Here is a 22144-nt window from a genome sequence, read left to right on the forward strand (position 1 = left end):
TAAATCTGCCCTTATTTTACTATTTGATCATTTCGGACCCTACCGTTTATCCTATGCAAAACTTCCCCTTATTTTTAACGGAGGGCCACGTATCAGATCCTTATTAAGTGACTCATGCCCAATTAATTTACCCGGTACAAACTCATCTATCCGACCCGCCCTTCATCCTTTCTTGTTCAAATAATGGGAATCTTTCGTCTCCTTTGCTTTACTGGCGAAGATGGTAGACAAGAAAAATGATTACTGCGCCACTTAGCCATTTGAAGTCATATCCTCCTTGCAAAATAGTTGAATATATAAAGTTGATTAGAAGCTGTGAGCACGTGATTTTTGCTCGACCCAAAAATACTCCTACAGAATCTCACAATAGATTTTTGTAGGTCATTTTAATTTTATAGAATTTCTAGGAATATTTGTTCAAGTGTTTGCATTTTTATTTGCGAGCATTAAAGCATAGAAAATACCCAAAAATATCAAATTCCATGCATTGCATATTAGGTTGTGTGCACGCATTTAGGATTAATTTTGGTTAATTAATTATTATAAAATGACAATCATAAAAAAAATATCTTTCATTTTACATTTAGCCTTTAATGATAAATTAGTAATTTTCTCCTCTTAATTTAGGATCAATTAATTTTGTAAATATTACAAAAAGATAATTAGCTTGATTTTATAATTTAGAATAATTAGGATTAAATTAATTTAGTTAGAATTTTATTAAAGAAACGAAAAAGGAGAAAAAGAAAGAAAAAAACAAAGAAAAAAGGCTGATGTTTTTTGGCTTGGCCACCCATTGAGACCAAAAACCCAATGGCCCAAACCCCCTTTCCTTTCTAAAACCCGCCAAGCCTAATCCCTTACCCGGTCCAGCCCTTACATAAACCAAACGACGTCGTTTCAGTGACCATCAATCCCAGCCATTGATCACCCTTGATCTAACGCACGGGAACTAGCTTACCCCTTTACATATAATTGTCCTAACCATAACCCTAAACCCTTCAGACCCCCCCCCCCAAATCCCATTTTCCCGTCTCCTTCACTCTGAACTCAAAACCTAGCCGCCCTAATTCCCCATCTCTTCACCACCAGCCGCCGCCTGCCATAAATCGTCCCACGACGCCGGCACGTCGCCAGATAGCCCCAAATTCATACCCTACAACCTCCTTCCTCCTCTCAACCCAATCCCTCATTAACTCTCCCAAAAAACCGCCCAAACTCCACGAAATCCAAATCTAGGAATTCCATAAAACCCTAATTTTTCTTTTCTGATTTTTCGCACAATTCCAACTCGATTTAACCTAAATCTTGCGTTAATAGATTACTCTCAACAAGAGCAATCGATTGACGATAGTTTTGAGTCATTTCGAGATCATCGGATTTGGGCAGACTCGCCAGATTCCGGCCAGAATTCATCGGTTCTATTCGTCCACCGGAGTTCGTTCATTATTTCTTCTGAGTTAAATTGGGGTAATGTCTCTTGCTGTTTTTCCTTCATCGTCGTTCTCCTGCTTAGCTTGCATGTTTAGTTTTAGGTTAATTTCAGTGTTTATTAGAATTTGTTAAATCCTCATCTCAATAGTTTGTCTAACAGGTTTTAACAGTCTTCTTTGGTAAGATTCGTTTTGGTGTTAGGGTGTTGATGATTTCTGTTTCCGGTTCTTTTCAGAGATTGGTTCATGCTAAATTTGTTTAGGGTTAAGTTTAGTTTAAAGGCTTAATTGCATAGTGTTCTGTTTCTTTAGTCTTCGATTTGTGTTAATTCTTGCTTTACTTTGTTGGTCCTAATTTGTAAACAGATAGAAACTTGTAGCGGTTAATTGAACAATAAAGAAACTTAGGGGGGGGGGGTCATTAGAAGGGTAATGGAATAGGAATTTCAGATAAGGCCAATGAAAGAAGGGTCTAGAATATGGGCAGCTGCCCTCAAATGGTTAGCAAAAATGTTGAAACCAATGAGGGACAGCCAGCTGTCCGAGTTGTTAAAAAATGCCTTGTGGCTGAAAGGAATCATTCCCTTATCCTTTTTAGCACATGGCACTCTTTAAGAGCTATTTATATAGAACCCTTCTTCATTCATTTGGATAGATTTTTCAGACCCTAAAAAACACCCCAAAACTTCAGCTCTATTGTTTTCATTGTTAGCTACTCTTCATTCTAAATTTTACAAAAATTAGAACAAAAATTCTGAAAAATTTCTGGTCGCCCAAGTCGAGATATGGATTGAGCTTGAAGCTGAGTACTGCTGTTCCTAGTTGCTAATTTCGTTTCTGTTTGCTGGCTCTTTTTGCTTTCAGCTCCCTCACCTTATTTTGTATTTCATAATCAGGCACCTCTCAACTCTAGGTGACTATGAGAATTACAAACGTGTTGTTAATGAAGCCATGTTCATGTTATTTAAAGATGTGATTATAATATGAATCTCATGTTCAAATTTTATATTTCAATTCTTTCCTATATGTTTCCTATCATCCCTTCCCACTGTTTTGTAATTCTGTATTTAGCTTTATTTTAGGATCTTGGACTTATTATGATAGTTGTGATCTGGCTAGGGGTCTTTATGTTTGTGTATTCAAAAGTAGTTTAGTTTTGTGGTGTTGTTTGAAGGCCAGGGTGATGGATGTTGTTGATAGTTTTTTTTGTGTCCAATTTCACCCTTTGTTTCAAAGAGATTCAATGGTTTAAATGCCAAATCATGGTTCCGATATTAGCTTAGAAGTACGTTTATAATGAAAAGGGTTATGTGACTAGTTTTATGTGATTAGTTAGTAGTTTATGGTAATTTAAGTTAGTATAGTACTAATATTGTTAATTAGCTAAGATCTGTAATATGTAGTCAGTAGTTTTGATTTCCAGGATTTGTGTAGTAGTTGTTAATTGTATTCAGAGGGCCAGCAGGCTTCAGCAACAAATTGGGCCAAAAGTGGGCCTAGATGGATGGCCTGGTCAGGATCACCTCTGGTGTGGTTCTGGACCCTTTTCTCATATGTTGGGCTAATTTCAAGGCCCAACAGTGTCAGCATTTGTTTTTTTATAAAAGGATTGTGATCAAATAGCCTATTGGGCCTTCTGCAGGCCTTGCTCACCCTAAAATAGTCAGAAATTGCCATGCCTACCTAATTTGCTTCAGCAATTTTGTTTATTAAACTTTCAGCTTAGTATAATAAATATGGGCTTCTAGTACTGAAGGCACAATTGTGCGAATTTGGGCCTGGTATTTGTCCCACTTGAAGTTGTGTGACCGTTTGCCCTTGTCTTCGCTCCTGGGCTCGATTTTGAGCCCCGTTTTCTTATTTCCCTTTTTTTGTAAAAAAAAAAAAAAGAAAGTCTTTAAATAATTTTAGGCTTAATGTTAGCTCAGATTTTTCTTAGATAAGTAAAGGCTCAGCATATCACTTTTATTTACTTACAATCAGTAGCTATACATTAAATTCCAAACTTAGTTTAAAAAGATGAATATTCGTAGCTTGCTTTAGGCACGTTCAACATACCATCGTGGTTGTGTACACGTTCTGTGACATAATTACTATCTTAAAAACAAAATCGGAGTATGTGTTCGCGCAACTTCGACTAAAATTTCTTAATAATAACAAAGCGTTATTAATTGTGGACACGTTTGCGTGATATAATTCTTGACGCGCCAAACTAATGAGTACACGTACACGTGACTCGTTTTAGGATAATTTCTTAATTAAAAGCGGTAAGATGGTAGATGCATATGGGTTTAAAATAAGTAATTAGACAATTTAATTAAGCCAAGTACGATTAAAGCGACCGTGCTAAAACCAAGGAACCCGGAAATTCCTAATACCTTCTCCCGGGTAAACAGAATTCCTTACCCGAATTTCTGTATTTCGCGGACTGTAAAAAAGAGTCAAACTTTCTCGATTCAGGATTTTAAACCGGCAACTTGGGACACCATAAATTATCCCAAGTGGCGACTCTGAATTTGAATAAATAATCTCGTTTCGATTATTGTCACTTTAATTGGAAAAACTCCCTTAATACCCCATTTTCGGGTAGAAAAAGGAGGTGTGACAGCTCTGGCGACTCTGTTGGGGATCGAACCCAGAATCTCTGGTTCAGGGTTCAAGAATTCGAGCTTTTAATATGATTTTTACTTGGATTTATTTATTGTTGCTATTACTGTATTTCGTGAACCTAATGTGCTAATTGCTGATTACTTGTCATTTCAATATTGCTTGAATTTTATTAAAATGCCTTCTTACGCCACCCTTCTGAGTCTTCTAAAATATGGTGCACACGTACGCGTGGCCCACTTTCTGTTAAAAGTCATACCAATTAGAACGGGGCTTGGGTCAGCAACAAGGCCCGGTAGACTTTCGTGCTCCCGATACGTTGCCCCCACCTCGGCTCGAGCTGTTCGCTTGGGCAAGGCAGGTCTAGAATACAACCCCAGGTTTAAACCTAGAATAACATAACCTCATGTCGGATCTCTAGTAGGAATGTTTGCTTGCATCACGTGCATTTGACTTAGGGGACTCAACACAGGGGTTGGGTCCGTCTAGGACAGGTGTACCCAAAATAACAGACCATCATAATACATCTTACGTGCTATGTGAATATTTATTTGTTTCGGCCTGCATGCTGACCGGTTAGGAAAAGAAAATCAAGGGAAAAACCAAGAGTGATGTAGGAAGGATATAAAACCCGATTCTAAAAATCTCGGTATCTGAAAATATCCCGAAACTCTGCCGAAATTTCTTCAAAAAAGAGGGGTTTGAAAAACAAAAAAAAGAAGAAAAAAAGAGTCATATCAAAACGAGTCATTCATGTTTTTTTAAATTATGTAAAAACTGACCGAACTACGCAGGTCTGATTCTCACCGGATGTGGGATACATAGGCAACCTACATAGGGTTCGGCCTCTTTTTTGCAAATTAACCAAATAAAATGAAGTGTAGTTAGGGCTCTAGCCAAAGAATAAGCCGACCCAGCTTCGGTTATGTCTTAAGCCGTTCTTACCGAGATAGCCTTAGAATATTTGTCAATTGTCGAAGGGCTATTTTCATAGAGAACGAACAAGTCTGTCAGTGGGGGGTCATTTTTCTAAAGTGTCCTCCCCTGGCCTCAAAATTTACTTGAAATTGTGAAGGGGCCACATTTACAAAAGCAACCACTTTGTGTAGAGGGGAAAGGGCCATTTTTCCTTTGATTTTTTTATTTATTCCTTTGGGAGTTAAGAACTGTTTCCGCAAAAGTCCACCAGAGTCAGCCCTAACCTTAACCATCCACAGGTACCAAGATGAACACTGTCCAGAACCCGGAACTATTGGTCATAGAACAGGCTCAGTTGCAGTTGCGTATGTGGTGGTAAGATTTGGACGAAGATGGTCAGGATTGGGTGAAAGAGCAGTTGGGTGCCCTTATGGACATTTTGGAAATCAAACCACGGGAGGATTTAATCAAGGGCTTGGTAACCTTTTGGGATCCTGTGCACAATGTGTTTTGTTTCTCAGATTTCGAGCTCACCCCTACTCTAGAGGAAATAGCTGGATACATTCACTTTGGCCGGGACTTGAGAAAACAACAGCTTATATTCCCATGGGCCCTCTTTGTGCACAAATTCTTCGATCTTCTTAATATCAGCAAACAAATGAAGAAGGCTCATATGAACAAAGGATATTGTTCCTTTCAATTTTTGTATTCCAGATTTGGGCATTCAGTCGGGTTCAAAACACACGAAAAAGGATTGAACAACAAACAGGACAAGAGCATTTGGCAAATCCATCGTAGGTTCACTTTCATAGTGGCGTTCTTGGGGATCATAGTTTTTCTGAATGTAGAGGGAATGATAGATATCCGCATGGCCAGAGTTGCACAAATCCTCACTAAAAAGAAAGATCATACACTTGCTCCTTTAGTGTTGGCAGACATTTATCGGGCATTGACATTATGTAGATTCGGGGCTCAATTCTTTGAAGGCTGTAATGTTCTTCTACAAATGTGGTTGATCGAGCATCTTGGCCATCACCCCAAATTCATGAGCTATGGTTCAAGCAAAGATAACTTCATCAAGAGTTACGAGAAAAGGGTGAAGGACTACAATGCTCCAGAAGGGTTTGAAGCCTGGGTCTCCCACTTGAAAACTCTAAAAGCAAGTCAGGTCGAGTGGACTATAGGATGGCTTCCGCTGATGGAAATCATACATATGACGGCTACAAAGGGTTAACTAATATTGATTGGTTTGAGGTATGTTCAGCCATATGCACCGTAGAGGGTCTTAAGGCAATTGGGGAGATATCAGGTGGTGCTCGAGGATGAAGATCTAACCAGCCAGGTCATTGAGCTACATCCAGAAGCTACATTGCCAGAAGCTTTAGTTCAGCAAGATTGGAATGGTTGCCGATATTTGAAAAACGGCACCCAGGTACCAGATGTTGCAAAGGGGGAAGTGGATCCGGATTATGCAGTGTGGTTTGAGAGAAAGTCTTGTGCAAGTAATGAGCCAGAACCCGAACCAGAGCCCGAGAGACCAGAAGAGAGACCGCATATCCAGGCTTTTGATGACAAAGTCAGGGAAAGGTTGGCCTGGGGAGAGAAAGAGAAAAGTATCAAGCCGCCATTCACACTCTGGAAGAGAAATTGAGAAACGTTGAGTTCAATAATGATCTACAAATGTACGAAGCCGAAGGAGAAAAAAAAGGTTGGTCCAGGAAAATAAAGCCCTCCGAGCTCAAATTCAAAGGATGAAGATCGCCGCTGAAAATCCGGCCAAAAGCAGACAAGATGAGAAACTCATAAACAGTCTTAGACGGAAGGTGTATGATTACGGGACTGACTTGGAAAAGGCCGAAGAGGAATTGGCTAAGACCCGATCAAGGTTGGCACAGAATGCAAAAGGGCGGGCAAAATTTGTTGAACGACTAAAGGATAGAGATGACAAAGAGGCCACAGTGCTAAAGAAGAAGCTGACTACCCAAGAAAATGAGATGGCCCAGCAAGCGAAGAACTTCAAGTCAGAAAAGGAGCATTGTTATGCACTGATTAGCCAACTGGAGGAAAGCATGCAACAGTTACGGGATCAAAACAATGCGGATACCCAAGTGTTGGAAGCTCGGGCACAGCAAATAGGGCGTTTGCTTTAGGAGAAAGGTGTCATCAGAATGAGGGTTAAAGAAATAGCCAACTATGTCGTGATGAAATGTCACGAATGTGAGGACATGACTAGGGTGATGTTTTTTGCTTCTGTGATGACATTCTTTCGCCAGGTAATGGCCTACTTACCGTCTTCAGTAGGATATTGCACAAAGGCCCGCACAAAGACCGGATGATGTTCCATAGGCTCCCAGGGCACCGGTGGAGGCTCTTATGTACTCCTGACTTTCTGTTGGACTTATGATATAAACCCTTCAGGTTTTCATGCTCGATGAACGATTGATAACAATTGACCGTTCGGGGTTCGATCCTCAAGTCAGATTTCGACCCGAGGCTATCGACCCTTAAGTTTTTAACACGTCAGCCCTTAGGCTCTATAGATCGGCCCTTAGGCTTTTCTGCATTGGCCCTTAGGCTCTTTAGGCTTGCTCTTAGGCTCTTACGCATTGTCCCTTAGGCTCTTTAGGTTGGCCCTTAGGCTCTTACTTATTGGCCCTTAGGCTCTTTAGGCTGGCCCTAGGCTCTTACGAATTGGCCCTTAGGCTCTTTAGGCTGGCCCTTAGGCTCTTACACATTGGCCCTTAGGCTCTTTCAGCTAGCTCTTGGGCTTTTATGCATTGGCCCTTAGGCTCTTTTGGCTGGCCCTTAGGCTCTTACGCATTGGCCCTTAGGCTCTTTTCAGACTGGGTCGATGCGACCTCTAATATGGCTTATATTTTTCCCTCATTTTGGCTAAAGACTTTTGAAGTTTTGATTATGCCTTGGCATGTTTTGTGTTCGTCCGACTCTTCAACAGCTCAAACGAGAACCTCGATTATGAGTTGATGAGTGACGATAGCTGAGTACCTCGGGAGGTTTGCTCGAAGGCTGAATTTTCGAAACCTCTTCATCGAAGGCTGATTGTTTTCGAAGCCTTTTTTATTGTTCAGAACTGATATTTATCGAAGCTCCATTGCTTATGCCGAGGGTAGCCTGATTAACCGGTTTTTTTCGAAGTCTTTTCGAATTATTTGGAGGCATTTAGTTGTATGGCAGTAGTCGGACGTCTCCGAGCCGCGTTAATTCAGCCGTAGCCTTTTAGTTTGGCCGTAGTCTTTATGTTTGGTCGTAGCCCTAATCCCCGTGTGCGGTGACCTTGGCGTCTATATTGGGGGTATGCCTTTTTTAGGGGTCTTACAAGTTCGAATATATAGCCTTGGCCGTAATATCGGGGTTATGCCTTTTTAAGGTCTTATAAATTTGAGCACGTCTTGTTGAGGTCTTACATATTTGATGTTGCCTCACTGAGGGCTTACGAGCTCGAAGTTGTCTGATCGAGGTCTTATGAATTCGAGTCTTTGATGGCTCGATGAGCTGACTGTCGATGACAGTCCCCGAGCGTTCAAGAATTTTTGGCTTTTGAGCCATTTTGCATGACAATAGCAAACTTCTTTGAGGCACACAGTGTTAGCAGAGAGGCTTCTTTGATTATTTGATATATGTGTACATGTTCTTGCTTTCGGAGGCTCGATTGTTCTACATGGACACGATTCATTCGACCGTTTGGCCCAATACAATATTTTCCTACCGAGGTCCCCTTAGGCATAACTCGATCTTCTCGAAAAGATACCTCCGAGGAGGATGCCCCCCAGTATTCGAGGTTGATTGAGAAGAAGCCTTGAATACTTGTTGAGTTCGCCTTAGGTATTATATAGATGTCGCCTCGTTAAAAAACCTCGCCAGTAAAACCCATTTGGAATAAAACCCGATCTTAGTAATAATAGCATTTGAGCATCGATATGTTCCAATTGCTTGGAAGTTGCTCGCCTTCCATGGTGCCAAGTTTGTAGGACCCTTTGCTTACTACTCCGAGGACGCGGTACGGTCCTTCCCAGCTCAGGCCTAGCTACTAGAGGTCCGTCGAACGTCCTTCTATATAGTGTTCCATTCTCGTCGAGTGAAAATCGAGCTGCTTTGGCTCGAAGGGCCCTCGATTCTTTTGGGTCTGTGGGCAGCTTCCCGTTTTTCAAATAGTCGATGTATTTATTCCTCCAATCCCATGTTAGACTTGTTGAGTTGATCTCGGCGTGGCCTTCTTCAATCATCGACTTGGATAACTGTACAACGGCTCCCGGGAGTATGTCATCTTCTTTGACGGACGACCCCAGGTTCGCGAGTGCATCGGCCTCACTGTTATGATCTCGAGGAATGTGGACCAGAGTCCATTCTTTGAAGCGATGCAATGTGACTTGAAGTTTGTCTAAGTATCTTTGCATCCTGTCTTCTCGAACCTCGAAGCTCCAATTTACTTGGTTGACTACCAAAAGGGAGTCGCAATTTGCTTTGACGACTTCTGCTCCTAGGCTCTTGGCCAGCTCGAGACCTGCAATCATAGCCTCATACTTGGCCTCATTGTTAGTTAACTTCGAAGTTTTTATAGATTGCCTAATCATTCCGCCATTAGGCGGTTTCAGAACGATGCCGAGCTCGGACCCTTTCACGTTCGAGGCACCGTCGGTGAATAGGGTCCATACCCCCGATGGTGTGCCAGTTTTTAGCAAAAGTTCTTTCTCTACATCGGGCACGAGGGCAGGCGTAAAATCGGCCAGGAAGTCTACCAAAATTTGGGACTTGATAGCCGTTCGGGGTTGGTACTTGATATCATACCCTTCGAGCTCGATGGCCCATTTGGCCAATCGGCCCGATAATTTAGGTTTGTGCAAGATGTTTCGAAGATGGTATGTTGTTAAAACACATATACGATGGCATTGAAAATAAGGTTATAATTTTCGAGATGCACTTATTAATGCAAGAGCTAATTTTTCTAAGTGTGGATACCTGGTTTCAGCATCTCCTAGAGTCCGACTTACGTAATAAATAGGGAATTGCGTACCTTGTTCTTCCCGAACCAACACACCACTTACTGCTACCTCGGATACGGCCAGATACAAGTACAACGTTTCGTCGTCCTTCGGGGGGGGGGGGGAGCAAAGGCGGGCTCGAGAGATACCGCTTTAACTCCTCTAAAGCATGTTGGCATTCCGGAGTCCACTCAAAGCTGCTTTTCTTCTTGAGCAAGGAGAAGAAATGATGACTCCGATCCGACGATCTCGAGATGAATCGGCCTAAGGCCGCTGTACGGCCTTCACATTGTTCACTACTGTGATTTCTTCAATAGCCTTGATTTTGTCGGGGTTGATCTCGATCCCCCTATTCGACACCATGAAGCCTAAAAATTTGCCCGATCCTATTCCGAATGCACATTTCTCGGGGTTAAGCTTCAAGTTGTAGCTTCTAAGGATATCAAATATTTCCTGCAAATGAGTCAAATGGTCCTCTGCGCGCAGGGACTTAACTAGCATGTCATCAATGTAAACTTCCATAGATTGGCCTACTTGATGTTCGAACATCCTATTAACTAGGCGTTGGTACGTAGCCCCTGCATTTTTTAGCCCGAAAGGCATTACATTATAATAGTACGTACCATACTTCGTGAGGAACGAAGTCTTTTCCCTGTCCTCTGGGTTCATTTGAATTTGATTATACCCGGAGTAGGCATCGAGAAAAGTGAGGATCTCGTGGCTGGCCGTGGCATCGATCAAGCGATCGATGTTGGGTAATGGGAATGAGTCTTTGGGGCATGCTTTATTCAAGTCTTTATAATCTATGCACATTCTTAATTTATTTCCTTTTTTGGGAACCACTACCACGTTAGAAAACCATTCGGGATATTTTACCTCCCTAATTGATCCTATTTTCAGGAGTTTTGCTACCTCGTCTTTGATGAACGCATGTTTTACCTCGGATTGAGGCCTCCTTTTTTGCTTTACTGGTTTGAACCTAGGGTCGACACTTAGTCGATGGGTGGTTATTTCCGGCGGGATCCATGTCATGTCTAAATAGGACCAAGCAAAGCAATCAATGTTGTTAATAAGAAATTGGATGAGCTTTTTCCTGAGTTCGGGGGTTAATCCCGTTCCCAGGTATACCTTTCGATCTGGAAGACGTTCGATCAGGACGGCCTGTTTGAGTTCTTCGATCGTTGATTTTGTTGCATCCGATTCCTCGGGGGAAACGAAGGTTCGAGGGGTGAGGATGTCTTCTTCGTCATCTCTTGAATGCTCACAGACCACCTGTTCCTCGGGGGTCAGCCTGTTCCCTGGCTCATCCTGGACGAGGAGAGTCGATGTTGGTGTCATGTCGTTTACCGCGAACATCTCCTTAGCTGCATGCTGTTCTTCGTACACTATTTTTATACCATCTTTTGTGGGGAACTTCATCATCTGATGAAGAGTTGATGGTACCGCCCTCATGTTGTGTATCCACGGTCTTCCAAGTAAGGCATCTCATGTCACCTTCGATGACATGAAACTTGGTGTCTTGCACTGTGCCGGACATATTGACTGGGAGGATGATTTCTCCCTTCGTTGTCTCACTTGCCATGTTGAACCCATTGAGGACTCGAGAGGTGGGTACGATCTGATCGAGCAGTCCGAGCTGCTCCACCACCTTCGACCTGATTATGTTGGCCGAGCTACCTGGATCCACGAGCACACGTTTAATTTGAACGTTATTCAAAAGGAAAGAAATTACCAATGCATCATTATGTGGTAGGGACAAGGCCTCGATGTCTTCTTTTCTAAATGTAAGGGCGTTCTCGGGTATATAAGTCCGAGTTGGCCTTTCCGTTGCGATGGGCACTTTGGCCTGTTTGAACATGGGTCCCTACGGGACGTCGGTTCCTCCAACGATCATGTGAATGATGTGATGAGGTTCTTCAGGTTCATCCCTTCCGTTCGTCTCTCTTTCTCGAAAGTGGTCCTTGGCTCGATTGCTGAGGAATTCTCGAAGGTTCCCTTCGTTAATCAGTCCGGGCCACCTCCTCTCGGAGCTATCTACAATCCTCGGTCCTAGGACCGTGAATGCCATGGTATTCGCACATCAAGTTGGGGTTCCTTCAGGAAGGATCTGACTGTGCGGGCTTTGGCCATCTGGTATCCCTGATTCTACCCATGGCTAATACGATGTCTGAGACATCAATGTTGAAGTTGTATTCCGACAATTGGGGTGCCTCCATTGGCCTCGAGTGCCTGTCAAACCCGGTCTTGCTCATAAGTCCCCGGGAATTTTGGCCTCGATCTATTCCTCAATCATTTCGAGGTATATTCCGCCTCGAAGTGTCTCTTCGATCTTTGAAGTATGGAGGGTACCTTTCTTTGCCTGATCTTGACTCCCTTTCTGTAGACTTTGATTCCTTTGCTAGGAGCCTGCTTGGACATACTGACCCAGAGGGGGCTCCCAATTGGTCGTCCTCGACCCTGATCTTGATATCTGTTGTGTACATCTGCCCAGGTCACATATCTGTTGCTAGGAGCTATCGAGCTTCGCTCGTTCAAGCCCTAAGTGAAGGCCTACACTGCTCAGTCATCGGAGATCGGTGGTAATTCCATTCACTCCATCTGGAAGCGAGATACAAATTCCCTCAGCATCCCGTTCTCTTTGTTTGATTTTGAAGACATCAGACTTCCTGGTGGCGACCTTGATGGCACTAGCGTGTGCCTTCACAAAAGAGTCTGCTAACATGGCAAATGAATCTATTGAATTTGGGGGTAGGTTTTGATACCACATCACAACCCCATTTGACAGTGTTTCTCCAAAATCTTTCAACAAGACGGACTCAATTTCGTCATCCTTTAAGTCGTTCCCCTTTACAGCACAAGTGTAAGCAATAATGTGCTCATTGGGGTCCGTGGTCCCGTTATAATTCGGGACATCGGGCATTCTGAATTTCTTCGGGATAGGCTTTGGAGCCGCGCTTGGGGGAATGGTTTCTGTATGAACTTCTTTGAATCTACGCCCTTCAGAATCGGGGATGCGCCTGGGATCTGATCGACTCTCGAGTTATAAGTCTCCACTTTTTTATCGTTAGCCTCTATCTTCTTTTCTCCTGATCCAATCCTTTTGGCGAGGTCCTCGAGCATCTTCATAATAGCGGGGTCTGCTGCTGACCCGTTGTTACTCGATCTCTCTAGTGCCTGCTCGACTCGAGGAGCCGTTTCCGGTGCTGCTGTGCTTGGAGTTTTCTATTGACTTTGTAGCTGAGCGATAGCCACTTGTTGTGCTTGCAACATCTCAAGAATGACTTGAAGGCTAACTTCTCTTAACTTCTGAGCTGGAGTCCCCTGTGCTTCATGCTGGTTTTCCCCGCGCACACTTCCGCCGGTATGAGAGCTTACATCGACATGCGCAGCGTTGCGCGAGCTCACGTCGACGGGGATTTGTGCTGGTGCCGCCCCTGGGTTTGGCGGTGGTACACCGACATCTGCACCGTTCTCTCCATGAGGCCCAATACCGTTGTTTTCACGTGCATTTGCTGAGTTAGACATTTTGACCTGAAATCAGAGATTCTTGGACAAGAAAAAGTGTGAAGAATAACTTGTGTTTTCAGAAAACTAGGACCAAAACAATCACTATTATTTTTAGCCCCACAGTGGGCACCAAACAGTTTACCTTGAAAATGGTAATAACAATTATATTTGATTTTGTGGTTCTAAAGATATGCAATTTATTTTAATACTAGTTGTTAGGCAATAGATGCTAAGTTAAATGAAGAGAATAGGAAATGCAAACCAAAGCTACCGCAAAATCGAGCCTCGAGCTGGCTGGAACAGAGGCTTCGAGGCCTATTTAGGGCAGTTGGCTACGAACTATTGATGAAGGAACAATGATAATGGAGGCCTCAAAGATAGCGTTTTGCGGTTAATAATGAGCAATAAATGAAGAGCAATGAATGAATAACGAGGAAATAAGCAGTAAATGTGTAGTAACTGTTTAAGCATGTTCAAAGAATAGCATAGAATGTTGTATTGTATTCAATATGTTGTGTCCCCCTTACAAAATGACAAGGGTCCCCTTTATATAGGGGGTGGGGGGTGGGGGAAGAGAATCCCCACATGGTACATGCCTAATAATGACGAGAAAATGCTACTGGTACAGCTACACAACGGCTCAGTAATGATTCGTACTATTTCTCGCAGATTCTGTCAGTTCTAAACACGTGCCCTCGGGAACCTCGATATACCCTCTCGAGGTGAGTGCTTCGAGCTCATCGAGGCCGGGCTCGAAAATGCCATAAAAGCCTTAAAATCGACCTTCCCTGATTTTGACCGTATACACAATATATTTGCATATTCGGTTGTCATCTTATCAAACACGGAAAAAGATCCCAAAATATATATATATATATATATATATATATATATATATATATATATATATATATATATATATATATATATATTCGTCAATTAGTTCATTTTATTGGCACAAGGCGACCGGATCACGTGTAAAATGCATAAATGGAAAAACATAAATTTTTTGAGTGACAAGCAGGAAGCAAAGAGGCAATTTTAAGTCAATCATTCAACATTTAGATCATTGCATGCTGAATCCGCATGGCAGGCAATTTTATTTACACTCATTTCCTTTTCCATAATAAATCTTTTTGGAGGCATATCACGGCCTTGGGAGAGATTCTACCTTCATGAATTCTAATTTTTTTATTAGAAGGACAAACTCCTCAGAACCACAAGAAAATGTTAGTAAATGAAACTATCACATCCCCTTGACAATAAGACTGGTATATGACCTTCACACGGGCAACATGAATTGCCTCCTTAATTACCATGTCTAATTGGTCCAAGGCAGATAATAAGAGTATTCCTCCAATGCAACTTTATTCCTAATAACAAAAGTGAGCAGAAAATTGAAAAAAATTCAATCACCACGACACTTTGAATTCTGAAGCTTCTTAAGCTTTATTTAAACAAACCATTTTGTAAAGTGCAAAGTAGGAGAAGAATTAATATACATTGCATAATAGTTCTAAGTACCAACATCTTACGCAACATAACAAACGCCTTGGCCCAAAATCAGAAACAAAACAAAAAAGCAATTGGAGTGCCAAGAAATCAGAAATGGTTGTCGAGGTGACTTAATGTGAATGAGTTTTAAAAATCTAAAATAACTTTTAATTAAACAAAATTCAACAAACAATCAATAATTAATCCACAATAGCAATAATGACAGATCACACTGCAACAACTCAAGAAGCAGGGAAAGGATAGAAAAGCAAAAACTCAATGGAATTCATAACTTGCAAGGCTGGTACAACCAACTCTCAAAATGACATATAACATTAATTGTTAGATAATCAACTAAGGATGACTACAAGTAGTTCGGGAGAGAAAATTGCAGAAAACATAAACTAGTGGCTCTAATAGCATAATCACTATCCTAAAAAAACATAGCGGGGGGTTTTAGGGAGACAGCAGAAAACCTAAAGTCCCCTTAGGAAAAGATATATATAACAGGTCATTAGTCATCTGAAATTTGAGACCTCAGTACTTCCAATTTGTCAACACTCTCAGCGCTTGCTGCCTTCAACCGGCTCTGTTGAAACGCATAAAGTGTTTCTTACCTTGGTAGTAAAACTCCACACCCTCAGAACCAATGTTAATTTCCCCAATGCTGTTACTGTTTAGCCATTGGCCTCCTAATACCATGTCACAATTTGACGACAATGGAAGTAGATATAAATCCACACTAAACAGGGTACCTTGCAATGACAATTGAAAGTTGTTGCATGCTCTGGAGGTTACCATAGTCCCAAAAGCTGCGCGAACAGATCGAGGCTTGATTGGAAATGTGTCACAGCCTAGCTTATCTGCAAACGATTCATCAATAAAATTGTGCGTAGTCCCCCCCTACTCCAAATAGGATATTCACGGGTTGCTTCCCATGGTATCCAGTCACCCAGGCACCTCCGTCTGGAATGGAATATTCTACTACAGCGTCAAACGATATCGCCATTGGTTTTTCCTCTGTAGTCACGGTTGGAACGTCAACAACAACCTTAGGGGTGGTTAGAGTTTCTCCGCGTCCCTAAAATATGAATCCACACAATAGAGCCAATATTACAAATCATCACAAGAGAAATTTTGGAAACTCAAATCTAGAGACGAAGGCGAGTGAAAAAGAGGAGTTATAGTTGAACTCCATAGGGTTTTGTATTGTACCTTAAGCGTAGATGAGTTGCCATACCCGGCAGCAGAGGAAGCATTCACGGCTGGTTTCTCGGGCTCGAAATCCCCTTTTCCTTTCAGTTGATTCTTCAACGACTTAACGGTTTCCTTCAGCTCTAGAATTGCTTGATCAGACTTGTCCTGTCTGTCACGCAATACTCCAAATAGCCTCCCGATTAGGGCACGCATTTCCTTCATCTCCATGGCGGTAGTTGTGGTTTGCTTGTTTTCATTAGCCATCTCAAAGAGAAGAAGAAGAAGAGAGAGAATTCAGAGAGGAATTAGGGTTTTTGTTCATAGTCTGCAACAGAGTACAACAGGACTATTTATTCCTAAGGAAAGTAGTAGTCCAAGATTTTCTGTAAATTGAATTTCATTCTTTAATTAATCAAAGCTAATTATTTTAACATTTAAATTAATTTTGTGAATTTGTTGGACGTAAACTTTAATTACAAATATACTATAACTATAAGTATTTTTAATTTGTTATAAATAGAATTGTATTTATGGTGAATGTCTATATTTAGAAAGATTCTAGGGCTCATTGCTTGATGGCTAAGTCACCCTCTCCCTATAAATAAAGAGTTCTATTTTATTGTAATTCATCCCAAATCAATAAGAATTCTCTCCCTCTACTTTTCTCTGCACTACTCTTCTTCTTCTTTTATTATTTTATAACACGTTATCAACACGAGACTCTAACCAACTGAGTAGAAGCTTTGGGATTGATCATAATGATTGTCAATTGTTTTCCTTCATGCTTAAATTTTGGATTTAAGGTAAGTATTTTACTTTGTTTTTCTCTTTTAAATTCTTGAAATTCTATAATTTGATTTTATATACAAGCAAAGACAATAAATTTTGATTACAACTCTAATAGAGTTTGTAAGAAATTATAACCACCCGAAGTGGTAAAATTTCTATGTCTTGCCATGATCAAAGTCATGTATGATCGTGAGCACAAGAAGTGAAAACCCGTCCCATTGAATTTGCTCCATTCTCATTCCCTTAAGAGAATGTGATAGCAATATGTGATAAATCTGAATGCAGACAAAATTGTTACCGTGAAGGTATCAATGGATGTGGACGTGGCAATAGACGAAATTATAATCGTCATCATTGTGATAACGAGAATAATAAGGATTCTCAAAATAATCCTTCACTCTGTGAAAGTAATATTTGTCATCGATTTGACATGAGATTTTATAAAGCACATATAGATGATTATGGTCCATTCATGATGTGAATGTGACAACATCTTATTTATGAATACATATTCATTCTTGGAAGAATATGAACGTGCTAGTGGTAGTGAATATACCACACTCACCTCTAGAAGGAGGTTTGAGATTATATAAGAAAATAATGTCGTTATTATGGCATGAATGGTCATTGGTCACGTACCTATTGTATGCCAAAATATTTTGGCATTGTGATTATTAAAAGACAACGGTAATGCAAGAAACGGATCTTGCATATAAATTTGACCATAACCATAATGGTATAACTTTCTCCTTAAAAGAGATATTCACCATATGATATTGATGAATATGTGGTAGTACAAAATTAACTGAGAGCTCTGGAAGAGCCAATTATTATTATTTTGGAGGAATAAAATTGATTATCAATAAGGTATGTAGTAAGTCTCAAAGAAACTTATTCAGTTTCCAAAGTATACGCGAAAGCCGTTGATTATATTGAGACTATAAATAAAGGAAAGATTTAATATCTTCTATTACTACAACTTGTAGCGGGGTAATATGTATGTGAAAAGCTACCCGCTTTATTCTCATATTTGTACTACATAAACAAAAGAATACCACAATGAAGTGGATATTTATTGATATAAAAACCTATATTTATTCATAATTGCACACATCATGGTGTAAACCTGAAGTTTATCAATATTGATAATTTATCCAGTTGGCATAATTGGGTTAGCCATGTTAATTCAAGTATGATGTGCAAAAAATAAAAGAGAATTCACATGGGTAAATATTAAAGAACTAGAAAGTTCTTTAAGAATTCTCTTAAATTGCTTGTTCTCATTAATTAATAGACCAATTAAAATTGAAATTGAATCTCATGAATGCTGGAAATATCAAAGGTGAATATGGGCCCATTCACCTGCCATGTATACCACATAAGATGCATCTATGAGATGGTTACATGTGCAATTATTATTGACCCGCAACCTGGTGCTTGCGAGGTAACGTGCTCAATAATTTAATTTCGAGCATAATCCAGATTTCCTATTCAAGATAGTTTATCTTGATAAGTTGGCTTACATCACAGTTGGTTTAGCAAAATAATTTATTGAGTGCCTCCACTTAATAGCTAAACTATTGCTTTTGAGAACAAAATTATCTATATCAGTTTGATATAGGTTATATACGAAAGTATATTACATTCTCCCCTCACAAGTGGTTTCAGGTTCAGGAACCAAATAATTCCATCTCATTATTATTGATGTGCGGTGTATATTTTGATTAACACTATAACGCACAAAGATGGGTTCTCAAAGTTGAAAAAACAAGTTAGTTTTTCTAACATGAGGGGGAGACAAGATACAACAGTTGAGAAAAAGTTACATGGAATGAATTATCATTTATACATCTAGATCCCCGAATAAAATAATATGAACTTGAAGTTCATAAAAGGATAATTCATTTGCAATATATTGCAAAGCATGCCAGACGCATTTGCTGACCCAAAGAAAGTAACTATATTCTCATTGCAAATGCTCCTATTAAGTCCTAGAAGGACAAAGTCTATGGTACGCTTGAAGCGTATAGACAAATCGGTTTCAAATAAACTTCTTGATAAAGAAGATGAGCAAATGATCAAAATGATCATAATAAAGGAGGCAAGTGATCTAGAAGATCACATGACATAATGCTTCATAAAATCTCAATAGAGGTTTAGGTACCTGAAATGAATGAAGAGATCTCTATGTTATGTCTTTATTAAAATGTTGGAACGCATATAAATGTTCGTCGATGACATCTATGATACCACTAAATATATATGGGATCTTAAGTCTGGTGAAACAATTCAAATAGAATTGGTTTCATATGAAAAGCATGTAGTTTTGAACATGTACGGTTCACAACACTTGAAAGTATAAAGTCAATGGTATGTGCAATTAGTTTTCGATATCTTATATGTCTAGCATGACATGAAAACTTGATATGCATCTAAAGTCAACTAGATGGCTTATATGACTTAACTTATATGACAATCCATGAAGGATTTAAGTTGCTTGAAGCATATACATTTCTTGATCTTGAAGTACCACTTGCTCAGTGCAATTTGTGCACAAATGTATCTTGCTATAACTATATGCATGATAATACGATAGCAAGGGTTTTCACCCCTATATGAAGATATTGAAATGATGATTCCAACAAGATCATATGAAGACAATACATCTATCAGGGATGATGATTTCAAGGTGAAACAAATTCGTTGAAGTTAATATGGCTGATATTGTTTATCAAATCTCTACCAAAGATCTTTTGAAGATGGTGCACAAGATTGGAATGCAAATGCTTGAGAATGTGAATTGATGCTCTCATCAGGGGGAGTTAATACGCGTTGTACTCTTTTTCCCTTACAACGTTTTGTCCCACTGGGTTTTTCTTGCAAGGTTTTTACGAGGCAACCAAAAGGCGTATTATTAGATATGTGTACTCTTTTTCCTTTTCTAGAATTTTTTTTTCCACTGGGTTTTATTTTAGTTAAGGTTTTAACGAGGCATATTATCTGTTGAATAGACATTCAAGGGGGAGTGTTATATATAGAATTGTATTTATGGTGAATGTCTATATTTAGAGAGATTCTAGGGTTCATTGCTTGGTGGCTAAGTCACCCTCTCCCTATAAATAGAGAGTTCTATTCTATTGTAATTCATCCCAAATCAATAAGAATTCTCTCCCTCTACTTTTATCTGCACTACTCTTCTTCTTCTTTTATTATTTTATAACATAATTAAATTTATGTATAATTCAGTTATGGTAGGTATCTTTTTTGAGAAAGAATCAATTAAAATTCGTTTTTTATCTTACACATTAATTTTAAGTTGAAATAATAATTCTATATTTAGTACAAGCTTTGTATTTGATCTTATTTGCGAACAATATACATTATTATAGGTATCTTTAATTAAATTTTGTGTATAATTCAGTTATGGTAGTTATTCTTTTTTAAGAAAGAAATAATTAAATAAATATTTTTTATTTATGAGTTTTGGTATCTTTAATTAAATTTTGTGTATAATTCAATTATGGTAGGTATCCTTTTTTGAGAAAGAATCAATTAAAATTTCATTGTGTATCTTACACATTAATTTTAAGTTGAAATAATAAATCTATATTTAGTACAAGCTTTGTATCTAACCTTATTTGCGAACAATATACATTATTATATGTATCTTTAATTAAATTTTGTGTATAATTCAGCTATGGTAAGTATTTTTTTTTTAAGAAAGAAATAATTAAATAAACATTTTTATGAGTTTTAGTATTTTTAATTAAATTTTGTGTATAATTCAATTATGGTAGGTATCATTTTTTGAGAAAGAATCAATTACAATTTCATTTTGTATCCTGCACATTAGTTTTAAGTTGAAATAATAATTCTATATTTAGTACAAGCTTTGTATATGACCTTATTTGCGAACAATATACATTATTATATGTATCTTTAATTAAATTTGTGTATAATTCATTTATGGTAAGTATTTTTTTTAAAAAAGAAATAATTAAATAAACATTTTATATCTTACACTTATATTATATTAAAGGAAATAGTATTAGAAAAACGAACAAGAGGACAAAGGAAAAAGACAAGAAAAATTAAGGTTTGGTGGTTAACAACTTTTAATTAACCACAAAAAAAAAAACCTTGAAAATTAAAAAATGTCAAAAGCTAAAAAAAAGAAGATTCGTAATGAAAAAAAAGAAGAAAGATTCGTATCATTTCTTCATAACTCACACAAACAAATTAATTTACACATGCCTTTTTTAAATATTAGGATTTCATATACTTATTTATTTATTATGATAGTTTTTCCTTACAAAATCTTTATTTAAGCAACTTTTCTTTAGGGTTGGCTTCTCTACATTGTTTAGGGTTTAACTTCCACACAAACTTCTACAAAGTATGACTCCAAACTATAACTATATCAGATTATGGCACATTCCAGACCGCAAGAAACCAGAAAAGTCTAATTCAATTGAATTAATTATTCAAGATGAAAAGGTGCATACTTTTTATACATGTTATTTTTTTCGAGTTGTGAAGCATATGGTTAAGCCAAGTGGCAAGCTAAAAAGAAGTCACTTGGCAATTTTAAGACAACATTAAAATTTTGAATTATAAATGAAACCATAATTAATGGAAGTAGTTTAATAAATCTTATACTCAATCTAAATAAATTTTAGACAAATCTAATATATATATATATATATATATATATATATATATACTGTCGCGACCCGGAATCCCCACCATCGGGACCGTGATGGCGCCTAACATCACACTTGCTAGGCAAGCCAACGTTAGAGGTTCTATTAGCCAAATATTTATGCGTCTTTTGTTTTGATGATTTGACAAACTTCATGAGAGAACCAGATAAGGAACCTGATACAATTAGTTCTCTTGCATTTAGAGTAACTAGTCAGATGTCTGGTCAATTCTCAACGAAATCAGATAAGGGAACAACAGAGGGAACAGATATGGATCAGCTCCCCTGGTCGTCGTATAGTCAACTCTACAGCTTTAAACATTCTCAAGACCTTAAGATCACAAGGTTCCAGGTTGGGATCCAGTTTGGGATATGGCTCATTTCTTCAGAGTCGAAGGAACAGCTGAGGGACCAGGTCCCTACCAGTTCCCGAGGTGACTGTACGAAGTCAACTCTCCAGTTGGAAAGTTGCTGCCTGCACACGCTACAGTACAGGA

General features: G+C 39.1%; 2 protein-coding genes across 2 annotated transcripts; one reads left to right on the forward strand and one right to left on the reverse strand.

Moving 5' to 3' along the window:
• On the forward strand, window positions 6144-7108 carry LOC109233527. Its single transcript, XM_019399416.1, has 3 exons — window positions 6144-6212; window positions 6268-6545; window positions 6649-7108. Exons 1-3 carry the CDS (start codon window positions 6144-6146, stop codon window positions 7106-7108), a joined length of 807 nt encoding a protein of 268 aa, XP_019254961.1.
• On the reverse strand, window positions 15223-16492 carry LOC109233809. Its single transcript, XM_019399672.1, has 2 exons — window positions 16175-16492; window positions 15223-16040 (listed from the first exon to the last, which is right to left on the reverse strand). The coding sequence occupies exons 1-2, from the start codon at window positions 16418-16420 to the stop codon at window positions 15837-15839; spliced, it is 450 nt and encodes a 149-aa protein (XP_019255217.1). The 5' UTR covers window positions 16421-16492; the 3' UTR covers window positions 15223-15836.

Source organism: Nicotiana attenuata, chromosome 10 (genome assembly GCF_001879085.1).
Source record: "Nicotiana attenuata strain UT chromosome 10, NIATTr2, whole genome shotgun sequence".
NCBI lineage: Eukaryota > Viridiplantae > Streptophyta > Magnoliopsida > Solanales > Solanaceae > Nicotiana > Nicotiana attenuata.

Bases quoted from the DNA above. Each gene is read 5' to 3' on its own strand.
- LOC109233527 (XM_019399416.1), top strand. From the start codon at position 6,144: ATGGCTTCCGCTGATGGAAATCATACATATGACGGCTACAAAGGGTTA. The intron at 6,213-6,267 runs GTATGTTCAGCC...GGGAGATATCAG, and splicing joins CTAATATTGATTGGTTTGAG to GTGGTGCTCGAGGATGAAGA. The intron at 6,546-6,648 runs GTTGGCCTGGGG...AAATGTACGAAG, and splicing joins GATGACAAAGTCAGGGAAAG to CCGAAGGAGAAAAAAAAGGT.
- LOC109233809 (XM_019399672.1), bottom strand. From the start codon at position 16,420: ATGGCTAATGAAAACAAGCAAACCACAACTACCGCCATGGAGATGAAG. The intron at 16,041-16,174 runs GTACAATACAAA...TTCATATTTTAG, and splicing joins GCAACTCATCTACGCTTAAG to GGACGCGGAGAAACTCTAAC.